The sequence below is a fragment of the Salmo salar genome, chromosome ssa03 (genome assembly GCF_905237065.1).
Source record: "Salmo salar chromosome ssa03, Ssal_v3.1, whole genome shotgun sequence".
NCBI lineage: Eukaryota > Metazoa > Chordata > Actinopteri > Salmoniformes > Salmonidae > Salmo > Salmo salar.
The window spans coordinates 50,761,495-50,776,902 of NC_059444.1; the positions used below are offsets into that span (position 1 = coordinate 50,761,495).

The window sequence follows — 15,408 nt, forward strand, 5'->3', positions numbered from 1 at the left end:
CCATCAGCAGCATCAGAGCTTGGAGAAGCCTAGTTACCATGACTAAACGGTCACGTGGGATTTGACTGTGGTCATGACTCATTAATGCCAGTGTGAAGGTAATACGGTCACTGTAACAGCCCTAGTCCTTACTAAACCATCTATAAAGCATTTATAAGGCATTTACAAACTGTTTGCTCACCATTTATTAATCCTTACTCCCACATTTGTAAATGTTTGTAAACTAGTTATTCACACATGTATATACAGTGCATTCAGAAAGTATCCATACCCCTTTACTTTTTCCACATTTTGTTACGTTACTGCCTTGTTCTAAAATGTATTAAAATAATTGTTTTCCTCATCAATCTACACGCAATACCCCATAATTTTTGCAAATGTATTAAAAATAAAAAACGAATACCTTATTTACATAAGTATTCAGACCCTTTGCTATGAGACTCGAAATTGAGCTCAGGTGGATCCTGTTTCCATTGATCATCCTTGAGATGCTTCTACAACTTGATTGGAGTCCACCTGTGGTAAATTCAATTGTTTGGACATGATTTGGAAAGGCACACATCTGTCTATATAAGGTCCCACAGTTGAAAGTGCATGTCAGAGCAGAAACCAAGCCATGAGGTCGAAGGAATTGTCCGTAGAGCTCCAAAACAGGATTGTGTTGAGGCACAGATCTGAGGAACGATACCAAAAAATTGTCTGCAGCATTGAAGGTCCCCAAGAACACAGTGGCCACCATCGTTCTTAAATGGAAGAAGTTTGGAACCACCAAGACTCTTCCTAGAGCTGGCCATCCTGCCAAACTGAGCAACTGGGGGTAAGGGCCTTGTTCAGGGACCAAGAACCAGATGGTCACTCTGACAGAGCTCCAGACTTATTTTGTAGAGATAGGAAAATCTTCCAGAAGGACAACCATCTCTATAGCACTCCACCAATCATTCCTTTATGGTAGAGTGGCCAGACGGAAGCCACTCCTCAGTAAAAGGTACGACAGCCTGCTTGGAGTTTGCCAAAAGGCAGCTAAAGGACTCTCAGACCATGAGAAACAAGATTCTCTGGTCTGATGAAACCAAGATTGAAGTCTTTGGTCTGAATGCCAAGTGTCACGTCTGGAGGAAACCTGGCACCATCACTACTGTCACGTCCTGACCATAGAAGCTTTTATTTTCTATGGTAGTGTAGGTCAGGGCGTGATGGGGTTGTGTCAAGTTTAGATTTTCTATGTTGTCATGTTCTTTTTTCTGTATTTCTATGTTGTTGTTTTTTGGGATGATCTCCAATTAGAGGCAGCTGGTCATCATTGTCTCTAATTGGAGATCATACTTAAGTAGTTGTTTTTCCCACCTGGATTTGTGGGAGATTGTTTTTGAGTTAGTGTATGTTGCACCTCTTCGTCACGGTATGTTGTTTTTGTTCATTAGTTTTTTTGTATATCTTGCATAGTTTCACAGTGAAAATAAAATGTGGAACGATACACACGCTGCACTTTGGTCCCATTCTTCAGACAGCCGTTACACCTACGGTGAAGCATGGTGGTGGCAGCATCATGCTGTGGGGATGTTTTTCAGTAGGAGGGACTTGGAGACTAGTGAGGATCGAGAGAAAGATGAATGGAGCTAAGTACAGAGAGATCCTTGATGAAAAACTGCTCCTGTCACGTCCTGGCCAGTATAAGGGTTAATTGGTATTGTAGTTTGGTCAGGACGTGGCAGAGGGTATTTGTTTTATGTGGTTCAGGGTGGTGTTTTTGTAGTAAGGGCATTTGATTTAGTATTCCGGGGTTTTTGGGCACTGTTTGAGATTCACGTATTTCTATGTTAATCTAGTTAGTTGTATGTCTATGTTTGGTTAATTGGGGTGGACTTCCAATTGAAGGCAGCTGTGTGGTGTTGCCTTTGATTAGAAGTCCTATATTAGTTGGGTGTGTTTGTCTGTTTAATTGTGGGAGATTGTTCTGAGTTTAGCCTTGTGCCTTGCCAGACTGTGTGTTGATCGTTCGTTCTCTTTTGTTATTTTGGTGCTCATTTTGGAGTTAATAAACCTCAAGATGAGCTTACATATACCTGCTGCGTTTTGGTCCTCCTTAACCAACGACAACCGTGACAGAATCTCCCACCAAACCAGGACCAAGCAGCAGAGGAAGGAGCAGAGGAATTTTGATTTGGACAAACGGGAGAGATGGACTTGGGAGCAGGTTATGGCCGGAGAAGGCCCATGGAGTAAGGCTGGTATGGACCGGGAACGTTTCCGAGGGACACGACTGGCGTTGAAGCACGAGAGGCAGCCCCAATATTTTTTTGGGGGGGGCACACGGGTAGTTTGGCTAGGCCTAGGAAGAGCCGGAAGCCAGCTACCCGTGGTTATATGGAGGAGCGTATGAGGTGGAGATCTCCATGTTTCGCTGAGGAGCGCACTATCTCACCCATACGCACGCACAGTCCGGTGCGCGTTATTCCAGCCCCTCGCAGGTGCCGTGCTAGAGCGGGCATCCAGCCTGGTAGGAGGATGCCTGCGCAGCGCATCTGGTCGCCGGTACGCCTCCGAGGACCAGGCTACCCAACTCCCGCTCTACACACGGCTACCATCAGGCCCCTGCACAGCCCAGTCCGCCCTGTACAAGCACCCCGCTCATACAGGGCTACTAGTTCCATCCAGCCAGGACGGGTTGTGCAGGAGGTAAGATCAAGACCGACTGTGCGCCTCCATAGCCCTAGGTTTCCAGCTCCTGTCTCTCGTGCGGACCCGGAAGTACGTCAGCCCAGTCTGACTCGTCCTGTTCCTGCTCCCCGCACTAGCCTGGAGGTACGTGTTCCCAGTCTGGTACGCCCAGTACCAGCACCACGCACAAGGCATCTAGTGCGTAAACCCAGCCTCGCCAGTCTAAAGTCGCCAGAGCTGCCCGCCAGTCAACAATCGCCAGAACTGCCCGTCAGTCAAGAGTCGCCAGAACTGCCCGTCAGTCAAGAGTCGCCAGAACTGCCCGTCAGTCAAGAGTCGCCAGAACTGCCCGTCAGTCAAGAGTCGCCAGAACTGCCCGTCAGTCAAGAGTCGCCAGAGCCGCCCGTCAGTGAGGAGTCGCCAGAGCCGCCTGTCAGTGAGGAATCGCCAGAGCCGCCCGTCAGTGAAGAGTCGCCAGAGCCACCCACTAGTCAGGAGCTGCCAGAGTGGCCAAACTGCCCGGAGATGTCAGAGTGGCCAGACTGCCCGGAGATGTCAGAGTGGCCAGACTGCCCGGAGATGTCAGAGTGGCCAGACTGCCCCGAGCTGCCAGAGTGGCCAGACTGCCCCGAGCTGCCAGAGTGGCCAGACTGCCCCGAGCTGCCAGAGTGGCCAGACTGCCCCGAGCTGCCAGACTGCCCCGAGCTGCCAGACTGTCCCGAGCTGCCAGAGCTGCCAGACTGTCCCGAGCTGCCAGAGCTGCCAGACTGCCCCGAGCTGCCAGAGCGGCCAGACTGCCCCGAGCTGCCTGAGTGGCCAGACTGCCCCGAGCTGCCTGAGTGGCCAGACTGCCCCGAGCTGCCTGAGTGGCCAGACTGCCCCGAGCTGCCAGAGCTGCCAGACTGCCCCGAGCTGCCAGAGCTGCCAGACTGCCCCGAGCTGCCAGAGCTGCCAGACTGCCCCGAGCTGCCAGACTGCCCAGACTGCCCCGAGCTGCCAGACTGCCCAGACTGCCCCGAGCTGCCAGACTGCCCCGAGCTGCCAGACTGTCCCGAGCTGCCAGACTGTCCCGAGCTGCCAGAGCTGCCAGACTGCCCCGAGCTGCCAGACTGCCCCGAGCTGCCAGAGTGGCCAGACTGCCCCGAGCTGCCAGAGTGGCCAGACTGCCCCGAGCTGCCAGAGCTGCCAGACTGCCCCGAGCTGCCAGACTGCCCCGAGCTGCCAGACTGCCCCGAGCTGCCAGACTGCCACGACTGCCCCCGTGCGATGCCAGAGTGGCCCGACTGCCTGGAACGGCCAGAACCGGAGCCACCTCCAGATATAGGTGGGTTGGGGAGGGGGGGGTGTAGCACAGTGCCGTCGTTGACGGCAGCCACCCTCCCTTCCCTCCCTTTAGTAGGGGGGAATTTTTGTTTTGTTGTTGTTTGGGGTTGTTTTTTTTGTTTTGTTTTTTTAAGGTGCTTCCGGGGTTAGCACCTTTACGGGGGGGTACTGTCACGTCCTGGCCAGTATAAGGGTTAATTGTCATTTTAGTTTGGTCAGGACGTGGCAGAGGGTATTTGTTTTATGTGGTTCAGGGTGGTGTGTTAGTTAGGAGGGCGTTTGATTTATTATTTCCGGGTTTTGAGTTATGGTCTATGTTGATGTATTTCTATGTGTAGTCTGGTTGATCTGTTTCTATGTTGAGTTAATTGGGGTGGACTTCCAATTGAAGGCAGCTGTGTGGTGTTGCCTTTGATTGGAAGTCCTATATTAGTTGGGTGTGTTTGTCTGTGGATTTGTGGGAGATTGTTCCGTGTTTAGTGTGTGTAAACCTAACAGGACTGTCAGTGTATCGTGCGTTCGTTTTTGTTATTTTGTATGTTCATTTTGGAATTTATTAAAAGTTCAAAATGAACCATCTCAACTCTGCTGCATATTGGTCCTCATTTTCCGATGATGATTTCGCCATATCGTCCTCCGATGAAGAAATCCCTGACAGCTCCAGAGCGCTCAGGACCTCAGACTGGGGCGAAGGTTCACCTTCCAACAGGACAACAACCCTAAGCACACAGCTAAGACAAAGCAGGAGTGGCTTTGGGACAAGTCTCTGAATGTCCTTGAGTGGCCCAGCCAGAGCCCAGACTTAAACACGATCTAACATCTCTGGAGAGACCTGAAAATACCTGTGCGGCGACGCTCCCCATCCAACCTGAGAGAGCTTGAGAGGATTTTTGCTTTGTCATTATAGGGTATTGTGTGTAGGTGGATGGGGGGGGGAGACTATTTAATCAATTTTAGAATAAGGCTGTAAAGTAACAATATTTTGAAAAAGTCAAGGGGTCTGAATACATTCCGAATGCACTGTATATTTCCTTAAACATCCTATGTTGTGTGCTTGTTCTTCTACCAGGTAGAGCAAGAAAGTCCAATGCCATGCCCATCTTTTTGTGAGAAATTACACTGGTCACTCGAAACATTTATTTAGTATTTATAAAGTATAAATAGATGCAAAAAGACTTTACTAATGATTAGTAAATGGTTAATTGATGTGGGCGCAATGATTAATAAATGGTGACCACACAATTTATAAATGCCTTATAAATGGTTTATTTCGCCCCTTTAAAATAAAGTGTTCTCCTGATTTCTTCTATTGAATTACATGTACCTAATGTTTGAACACTTATCTAAAGTGGGCAGGGGGGAACACTTGAAATACACCAATTTCAAATATCTAGTTAGGCTGTTACAAGGTATTATATGAGCCAATGGTCATCTATAAGGCATTTATTCAGTGACTTTTCTCATTTGTCTAATATGTGTTTATTCATTCTCAACTACTTTAACACTTTGAGTAACACTTTAAGGGTCCGTAATAAACCATTTACCGAAAAAACGAGAGTTCCTTAATGTTTGGGCTGCCAGACTTCCACCTGCGGGACACACTATTCAACAGCCAGTGAAATAGCATGGCGCGAAATACGAAACAGCAAAAATCTCATAATTTCATTTTCTGAAACAATCAACAATTTTACACCATTTTAAAGATAAACTTCTCGTTAATCTAACCATATTGTCCGATTTCAAAAAGGCTTTACGGCGAAAGCATAAAATTAGATTATGTTAGGACATAAACTTCACAAGAAAAACCACACAGCCATTTTCCAAGCAAGGACATGCATCACAAAAACCAAAAATACAGCTAAAATATTCACTAACCTTTGATGATCTTCATCAGATGGCACTCATAGGACTTCATGTTACACAATACATGTATGTTTTGCTCGATAAATTTCATATTTATATCCAAAAACCCCATTTTACATTGGCGCGTGATGTTCAGAAAATGTATTCCCACCAAAACCCCCGGTGAATGTGCACATCAATTTACAAAAATACTCATCATAAACGTTGATAGAATTTACAACAGTTATTGAAAGAATTATAGATATACTTCTCCTTAATGCAACCGCTGTGTCAGATTTTAAAATAGCTTTACAGAGAAAGCACATTTTTCAATATTCTGAGTACATAGCTCAACCATCAAAGCAAGCTATACAGATACCCGCCATGTTCTGGGGTCAACTAAACTCAGAATTAGTATTATAAATATTCTCTTTATTTTTGCTGATCTTTGTCAGAATGCACTCCCAGGACTCCTACTTCCACAAGAAATGTTATTTTTGTTCGAAATACTCCATATTTATGTCCAAATACCTCCGTTTTGTTAGTGCGTTCAGATCACTATCCAAAGGCATAACGTGCGAGCGTAAATCCAGACACGAAAAGTAAAATAGTTCCATTACCGTTCGTAGAAACATGTCAAACATTGTTTACAATCAATCCTTAGGGTCTTTTTAACATTAAATGTCGATAATATTCCAACCGGACAATAGCGTATTCATTCAAGAAGAAAAAGAAGGAACGGCGTGCTCGCGGGCTCGCGCATCACCAAGTCCTTTGTCCTCAGGCAGTCCACTCATTGACTGAGCTCCTTTTTTCTGCCCAGTAACAGGAGAAGGATGAAACACGTTTCTAAAGGCTGTTGACAGCCAATGGAATCCTTAGGAAGTGCAACGTGACCCCACAGACACTGTAGTTTCGATAGGGATTCAAAAGAAGAACTACAATTCTCAGATTTCCCACTTCCTGGTTGGATTTTTCTCAGGTTTTTGCCTGCCATATGAGTTCTGTTATACTCACAGACATCATTCAAACAGTTTTAGAAACTTCAGAGTGTTTTCTATATTTGACTCTGGGCCCGAGTATTAGGCAGTTTACTCTGGGCACGCTTTTCATCCGAAAATGAAAATACTGCCCCCTATACTTAAGAAGTTAATGTTTTGGCTGTATCTCTCTATCCCCCTCTCTTTTCTTCTATTTCATCTAATACACAACCTTCTGTGTTTGTCAAAGAATGATGTCTGGACTAGCTTATGTGGATGCGGATAGATTTCCAGCGTTGTGTGCTTCGTCTATGTGTATATTTCTGGCAAGTTGTGACAGGCCTTTTTCAACAAATGAAATAAACGGGAGATAGGTGGGACATTCCAGCCTTCAGTGCTGTGACAATGTAATGTAATCCGACACCAGAGTCACTTGCTACTCCAGCTCATAAACTCACTCGCTGGGCTGAAGAGACAGATTCAGAAGCAAATAAACTGATCAAACTATTAAAATACACAGACAGTCCACGAATTGATCTTTATTGTAATACATCACGTTTAAAAGCACTGTATAAATGTGTAGAAGATGGCCATTGCCTTACCTATGTGTTATAAAAGCCAATCCTACGACTTGTTAGGCTATATTGCAAGTAGACTAGTGTCCAAATGTTCCTCCGAATCCACCTTCCATAATTAGCCTACTATAGTAGGTATGAAATATATTTCATACAATATACAGCAAAAATATTTGGCCTAACTGGCAGTAGTGGTAGTACATTATCTATGTCAGTGTGCGTGAATGTGTCTATCTGGTTTTTTTCCAACCTGGACTACACCAGAGCAAATTATCTGTAATTTCTCAGACACAGCACTCGGACCAGCAGAACCAGAACGTTTAGCAAAAAAGTCTTAATTTCCCACATTTAGAAGTGACGGCCTCAATAGCTATTTTTTGGTTTCTCTAACTTTTTCGGCACCACCCTTCCGTTTTTCTGTTTTGACTGTCAGAGTCAGAGCGGGTCTCACTCTCTTTGATGATGCCCCTTTGCGTTTGAATTTGAATTTGCGCCATGATTGAACAGTAACACCACAAACAATGTTAAACATGCTAGGGCAAATGTTTCATTCGTTCACGATTGTTGGTCCAAAGATGGGGAAACACAGATACTGCGATGTAACTGAATGCACGCGAGATGCCCCGGACATTCTTTCCTGCCCTCCCTTCCCAAACATCCCTTTGGAATCCTCCCATTTCTACACCGCACCTGCAACATACCTGTCGTGGGCTCGGCTATACTATACTACGCCGAGCTACTGTACATCGAGCTCTGTAAACATCTTGAGGTTGCTCGGTGTGACTGGTTGTGGGCGGAGCGCAGCGCAGCTCGAGTTGACCATTCCGAATAGTTTTACATCGCTGTGTCCACCCCATACAGAACCAGTGTCCGCTTGCGGTGCACTTCCAGCGGTCAACTTCAAACTATTTGTTTTTGGGTTTCGGACCTATTCGAAAATTGTTTTATTCCCTTTCCACGGAAGAGGCGAGAGGGAGGGGTATAGAGTGCATAATGAAGGATACGGATAAAAGGCATGAAGGAGGCGGAAGGAGAACGGGAACAGAAAAATCAGAGAAAGATCAGGTTTGGTTTACTATTATAAATTGAGCAATTTCGAACATTAAATAACCTTTGGGTATACGCATGGCAAAATCGTGCGTAAATTACGCTACAATATGTTATGCACCATGTGATTCTGTTTATTTGTTAAATGTTTCGCTGAATGCAACAAGTATAGCGTTAACAGATTTAATAAATAAAACGTTTATTCCAAAATACACATTTTACTCGGATGTAATTTAGGGGTCAAACTGCAGTAGCCTAGCCTACTCCGGGAGTTAGACCCAAGTGGGATTACGCAGATATATGTAAAAAAAAAATTGACGCCCGTCAATTGTCAAAACAGACATGCAAAACATCATAGACTAGCTGGGAGAGTGATAGCCTATCCTATACTGCCCTAGCAAGCAAAACAGCAGTAGATGCACATTTTGTTAAACATTAGTTATTTACATTTTTATACATTAAATACATGCTTTATAATGTGGACAAATATCCTGCCTCCATTGTGTTGTGTTGTGTTGTGGAGAAAATGGGAGTCATGTTTGCAGTAACTGCAAAAAGTTACAGTGAACCCAATAAAAAAGGCAGTAACTGCCTTTTACCTTGGTTTCACTAAGCGTTGGGCTGCAGTGTCTACTGTTTACCTTGGTATTATTTATTGTTCTTTGCTGATACAAGTATCAAACTATATGACACTGACAGCCACATGCAAATAAATATATGAAAACAAGTTTGTGTAAACAAAACAAATTGTCATGGAAACGTATTCCAGTGGGTGTACCAAGCAAGAAGGCAGTAACTGCAGTCTGGGGTCAAAGGTCATGTCAATGTCAGTTTAAATAAAAAATAATCTCATAGTAAGACAACAGATAACCACATCTCCAATGATATGCCTACAATAAAAAAAACGTTGAAGTCCTTTTTCACAGTGTCACTCTATGAGCAGTTACTGCTCTTTTGCTTGGTAGGGTAGTGTGCCTTAACTCTCCAACCAGAGGTAAATTGCAGTAAATAGTCTGTGACCACGTCACCTCAATGCGAGTTCAGACTTGTGGTTGTCATTTAAATATAATTCCCTCAATCGATTTAACTTTTAGCGTCCCACCTGCGGGACACAGCCAGTGAAATATCAGGGCGGCAAATTCAAAAACAACAAAATGTCATAATTCAACTTTCTCAAACATACAACTATTTTACACCATTTTAAAGATACACTTCTCCTTGATGTAACCACATTGTCCGATTTCAAAAAGGCTTGAAAGCGAAAGCAAAACATTAGATTATGTTAGGAGAGTACATAGACAAAAATAATCACACAGCCATTTTCCAAGCAAGGACATGTCAATAAAACCCAAAACACAGCTAAATGAAGCACTAATCTTTGACGATCTTCATCAGATGACACTCCTAGGACATTATGTTACACAATACATGTATGTTTTGTTCGATAAAGTTCATATTTATATCCAAAAACAGCATTTTACATTGGCGTGTGATGTTCAGAAAATGTATTCCCACCAAAACGTCCAGTAATGTGCACATCAATGTACAAAAATACTCATCATAAACGTTGACAAAATATATAACAATTATTTAAAGAATTATAGATAGACTACCCCTGGATGCAACCGCTGTGTCGGCGAAAGCATATTTTGCAATATTCTGAGTACATAGCTCAGCCATCACGGTGAGCTATTCAGACACCCGCCAAGTTCGGGGCAACCTAAACTCAGAATTAGTATTAGAAATATTCTCTTACCTTTGCTGATCTTCATCAGAATGCACTCCCAGAACTGCTACTTCCACAAGAAATGTTGTTTTTGTTCAAAATAATCCATATTTATGTACAAATACCTCCGTTTTGTTCGTGCGTACAGATCACTTATCCAAAGGCATAACGCGCGAGCGCGGAACGAGAGACGAAAAGTCAAAATGTTCCTTTACCGTACTTCGAAGCATGTCAAACGCTGTTTAAAATCAATCTTTATGGTATTTTTAACGTAAAATTGCGATAATATTCCAACCGGACAATAGCATATTCATTGAAGAAGAAAAAGAAGGAACGGCGTGCTCGCGTGACCGCACATATCCAATCCCTTTGTTGCCAGGCAGACCACTCAGTAACAGAGCTCCTATACTCTGCCCAGTGACAAGAGAAGGCTCAAACCACTTTCTGAAGGCTTTACACAGCCAATGGAAGCCTTAGGAAGTGCAACGTCACCCCACAGTCACTGTAGCTTCGATAGAGAATCAAAAGAAGAACTACAATTCTCAGACTTTCCACTTCCTGCTTGGATTTTTCTGCCATATGAGTTCTGTTATACTCACAGACACCATTCAAACAGTTTTAGAAACTTCAGAGTTTTTTCTATCCAAATCAACTAATAATATGCATATTCTAGTTTCTGGGCCAGAGTATTAACCTGTTTAAATTGGGTACGTTTTTCATCCGGCCGTGAAAATACTGCCCCCTAGCCCAGACAGGTTATTAACCAATGACTGAAATTCAGCAGTCAAGAAGTGCTTACAAGCACCACTAAACTTTTTGTAACTTAATCTTGATCTTACAGTTCCACCAAACCTGTTGTAACCTAATCTTGATATAGCCTACATTCGTCTATGCCAGTAGCTTCACATTCATTGCCAAAAATCTACCGACTCAGGGCTATAGTGTAAGGCCATTGTGTTTGGCAAATATTTGTATAAATCTGCACAACTGTAAATTGATCATAAATGGCACAGAATTTCTGTGGTGACATGGATACAAGAATAACTTCATTTTCAATCCTTGTGACAATTACTTATTGACAATGACTATTCAGCAGGAGTTTGGGGTGCTAAGAGGTATCTCAAAAATGAACATGTCAATACCAGAGCAGTATGTTATTTTTTACACTGAACAAAAATATAAATGCAACATGTAAAGTGTTGGTCACATGTTTCATGAGCTTATATAAAAGATCACCGTAATTTTCCATATGCACAAAAAGCTTCTTTCTCTCACATGTTGTGCACAAATATTTACATCCCTGTTAGTGAGCATTTCTCATTTGCCAAGATAATCCATCCACCTGACAGGTGTGACATATCAAGAAGCTGATTAAACAGCATGATCATTACACAGTTGCACCTTGTGTTGGGGACAATAAAAGGCCACTCTAAAATGTGCATTTTTGTCAAACAGCACAATGTCACCGATGTCTCAAGTTTTGAGCATGCAATTGGAATGCTGACTGCAGGAATATCCACCAGAGCTGTTGCCAGATAGTTGAATGTTAATTTCTCTACCATAAGCCAATTTGGCAGTACGTCCAACCGGCCTCACAACCGCAGACCATGTGTAACCACACCAGCCCAGAACCTCCACATCCGGCTTCTTCACCTGCAGGATCATCTGAGACCAGCCACTCAGACAGCTGATGAAACTGTGGGTTTGCACAACTGAAGAATTTCTGCACAAACTGTCAGAAACGGACTCAGGGAAGCTCATCTGCGTGCTCGTTGTCCTCACCAGGGTCTTGACTTGACTGCAGTTTGGCGTGGTAACTGACAGGCAAATGCCCACCTTTGAGGGCCACTGGCATGCTGGAGAAGTGTGCTCTTCACGGATGAATACCGGTTTCAACTGTACTGGGCAGATGGCAGTGTGGGCGAGCGGTTTGCTTATGTCAACATTGTGAACAAAGTGCCCCATGGTGGGGTTATGGTATGGGCAGGCATAAGCTACGGACAACAAACACAATTGTATTTTATCAATGGCAATTTGAATGCATTGAGATCCTGAGGCCCATTGTCGTGCCATTCATCCGCCGCCATCACCTCATGTTTCAGTATGATAATGCAGGCCCCATGCCACAAGGATTTGTACACAATTCCTGGAAGCTGAAAATGTCCCAGTTCTTCCAAGGCTTGCACACTCACCAGACATGTCACCCATTGAACATGTTTGGGATGCTCTGGATCGACATGTACAACAGCGTGTTCCAGTTTCCGCCAATATCCATCAACTTCGCACAGCCATTGAAGAGGAGTGGGACAACATTCCACAGGCCACAATCAGCAGCCTGATGTGAAGGAGAAGTGTTGCGTTGCATGAAGCAAATGGTGATCAAAGCAGATACTGACTGGTTCTCTGATCCACGCCCCTACTGGGAATACAGATGCATATCTGTATTCCCAGTCATGTGAAATCCATAGATTAGGGCCTAATGAATTCATTTCAATTGACTGATTTCCTTATATGAACTGTATCTCAGTAAAATCTTTGAAATTGTTTCATGTTGCACATTTTTGTTCAGTGTAAGTATCCACAAGTTTGCACCTATACTTGCAATAACTGGTGAGATGGACGGTGTGTATGGTGAGACTTTGGAATAGACTGTTGGATATGCCAATTGCCATAATAGCCAGCTGGGATCTACATTGCATGGGCAACCGAAATGTCTGACCTTTTCCAACAGTTGGACTGTGAACAGTTGTATGAAAACCAAATTAAGAGAGACACAGATGCTGTTTAAAAAAAACAACTAATGATGCAATACGGAAAGAAATGGGTGGATTAATCATAAACCCAAATTGAGAACCTTTTGTTTCATCAAGGTTGCATTTGTGTGTGAGCGATATTATGTACAACCACCTAAAAGCAAGAGATTGCTATGTGCACAGGTAAGATCAGGGATATTGCTCCTGCGTATTGAAACAGGTAAGATAAGGGATATTGCTCCTGCATATTGAAACAGGTTGGTGTAATTGTGAAATGGAAGAGGAAAGACTATGTAACTTTTGTGACCTCAAAAAAATTGAGAATGAAATAGATTTGATCATCTATTGCCCTTTCTACCACGATATTCCCTTGTCCTTATTCCTGAAAACCCACCAGATATACTCTGGCATTGTGTGGTGAGTGATGAGTAGAAACTGAAAAGTTTTTCTGTCTATTTCCGTTTGTGGAATTTTTAGATAAAGCCTGTAATAAAATAAAAAGTGCAACCTATAATTAAATTATAAAAATAATTAGCTCCTATAAAGCAAATGGCAGGTATTTATATAGATTGTAGGCCTGTCTCACACTTAAATCTTCCCTTTGTGCTAGATTGGGTTTAAACGCCTTCCATTTCATTTTTCTGTATTTATTTATCCGGATTTAATTTGATTTCTTTTTACTGCCCTAGGGTTATAATTATTGCTTGGATAACCTTATTTACAATTATGTATTAATATATTTTTCACTCTTTATGCGCACTGCACAGATAATCGGAGGAATTATGTCTGTGAATCATTGTCTGTGAATCAAAATAAAATGTCCATTCATTCATTCACTTACAGACCATAAATGTAGGTTATGAGTAACAATTGGCCCATAAATTTTGTCTGTATGCAGCCTCTCACTAACTAAACTTGTGAAGATAAGACATGATAGCCCACACGCTGGTATATATGGTACTATGCATGAAAGTCATTGATCCAAGAAAAATAAACAAAGGAGAGACAAGCAATTGAAGGCTGGACATCTTCAAGAGAGCAAATAAAGAGACACTAACCAGGTTTCCATTCAACCATCTCATCCGGCTGAATTACTGTACCTGACGCATTAAAAAAAGTCACGACCGGGTTGATGGAAACAGGAAATGTAGGGACAATTTCATAAATGTCAACAGACAATTTGTTTGTTTGACGTGGTGGGATCTTTTTGTATCGGTAAAATGTGTTATGCGCGAAATGGCGTTAGAAAACGCCTTTTAATGCGCCAATATTGATTTAATAACCATCATATTGAAGTTAACTTGGAGTCACGCGATGATATGTTGTGTGGTCCTCCCACTATGACTTGGGAAAGCATGCAGTTTGTTAGGCTACAGATTAAATAAATTATGAACTTGGCAAACATGCACGGTGATGAGTTTGATGCTCCATTCCAATAAATATTGAGGATCTTATTCTGGTGACATAATGATTAATGTGTGGCTGTTGTTTGTTATCAAATGTGTTTTATTCAGTCATCAGCAATCCCTCGAGGTGGGGATTTTTCACCGTTTTTTTTTAGGTGGCTTGCTTGTTGGGGGTCCTGCTGTGGCTGAGCCGGCCAATCCTGGAGCCACAGACCCGTTTACAGACGCTGCAAGTGAGGTTGGAGGGGAGGGAAGTGTCGTTTTTCATTGGCCAGAGTTGTGCGGATGTCCTCATAGTCTATTGTAGCTTGGTGTGTAAATTGTTGCCATGTGGCTCTGTTTTGTGTAGAGTTCCCAGTTTGTTGTGTTTATATTGCATTTCTTGAGGTTGGTTTTAAGGATGTCTGTACCTTTTTTATTTTGCCCCCTTGCGTTCACCCCTGCCAGTTGCCAGTACAGCAGTTGTTTGGGCAGTGTCCTGTCCATCGGAGTTGATTTGGGATTCTATGCATGGGATGTTGGCCTGGGTCAGGACGCAGGTCCGTCGATCCTCCCTCCTGATGTTCAGTATTTTCCTCAAGAACTGTTGCTGTCAACGCTCCAGTCTTTGAATGTGCCTTTTGTATGTCACCCACGTCTCACAGCCATAGAGAGGGTTGGGATTATGACAGCCTTGTACACTATGAGTTTCGTGTTGGTTCTGAGGTTGTGGTTTTTGGACACGTGATTTGTCTGTTTTCCAAAGGCTGTGCTGGCACAGCATTTCCTGGTCTGTATTTCTTCCTCAATGGTGACTCGTTGTGAGTGGTGACTGCCAAGGTAAGCAAAGTGTTCCACGTTGTCAAGTGGTTCACTTCCAACGTGAGTTACTATCAGATTTGGTGGTTGTCCTTGGGCAGGTTGGTGGAGCACCTTTTTGTTTTCTGTAAATTCAGGCTCAGACCCAGACTCTTGTATGCTTCGGAGATGCTTTTGAGGGCAGTTTGGGGGTCTGCTTTGGAGTGAGCGATTGTCAGTTGTCTGCATATTGGAGGTCCTTGACTGTGGTAGTTCTCACTTTGATTTTGGTGGTCCTCACATATTTTGCTGTCTTAAAAT

General features: G+C 43.4%; 1 protein-coding gene across 1 annotated transcript in view; it reads left to right on the forward strand.

Moving 5' to 3' along the window:
- The first annotated feature begins 8,081 nt into the window (after nt 1–8,081).
- The window catches only part of LOC106600699 (transient receptor potential cation channel subfamily M member 4), an 86,815-nt gene continuing 79,488 nt past the window's right edge, over nt 8,082–15,408 (forward strand). Inside the window, exon 1 of the mRNA XM_014192261.2 lies at nt 8,082–8,443. Coding sequence (XP_014047736.2) covers nt 8,372–8,443 — 72 coding nt within the window. The 5' untranslated portion in view covers nt 8,082–8,371. The remainder of the gene's footprint in view (nt 8,444–15,408) is intronic.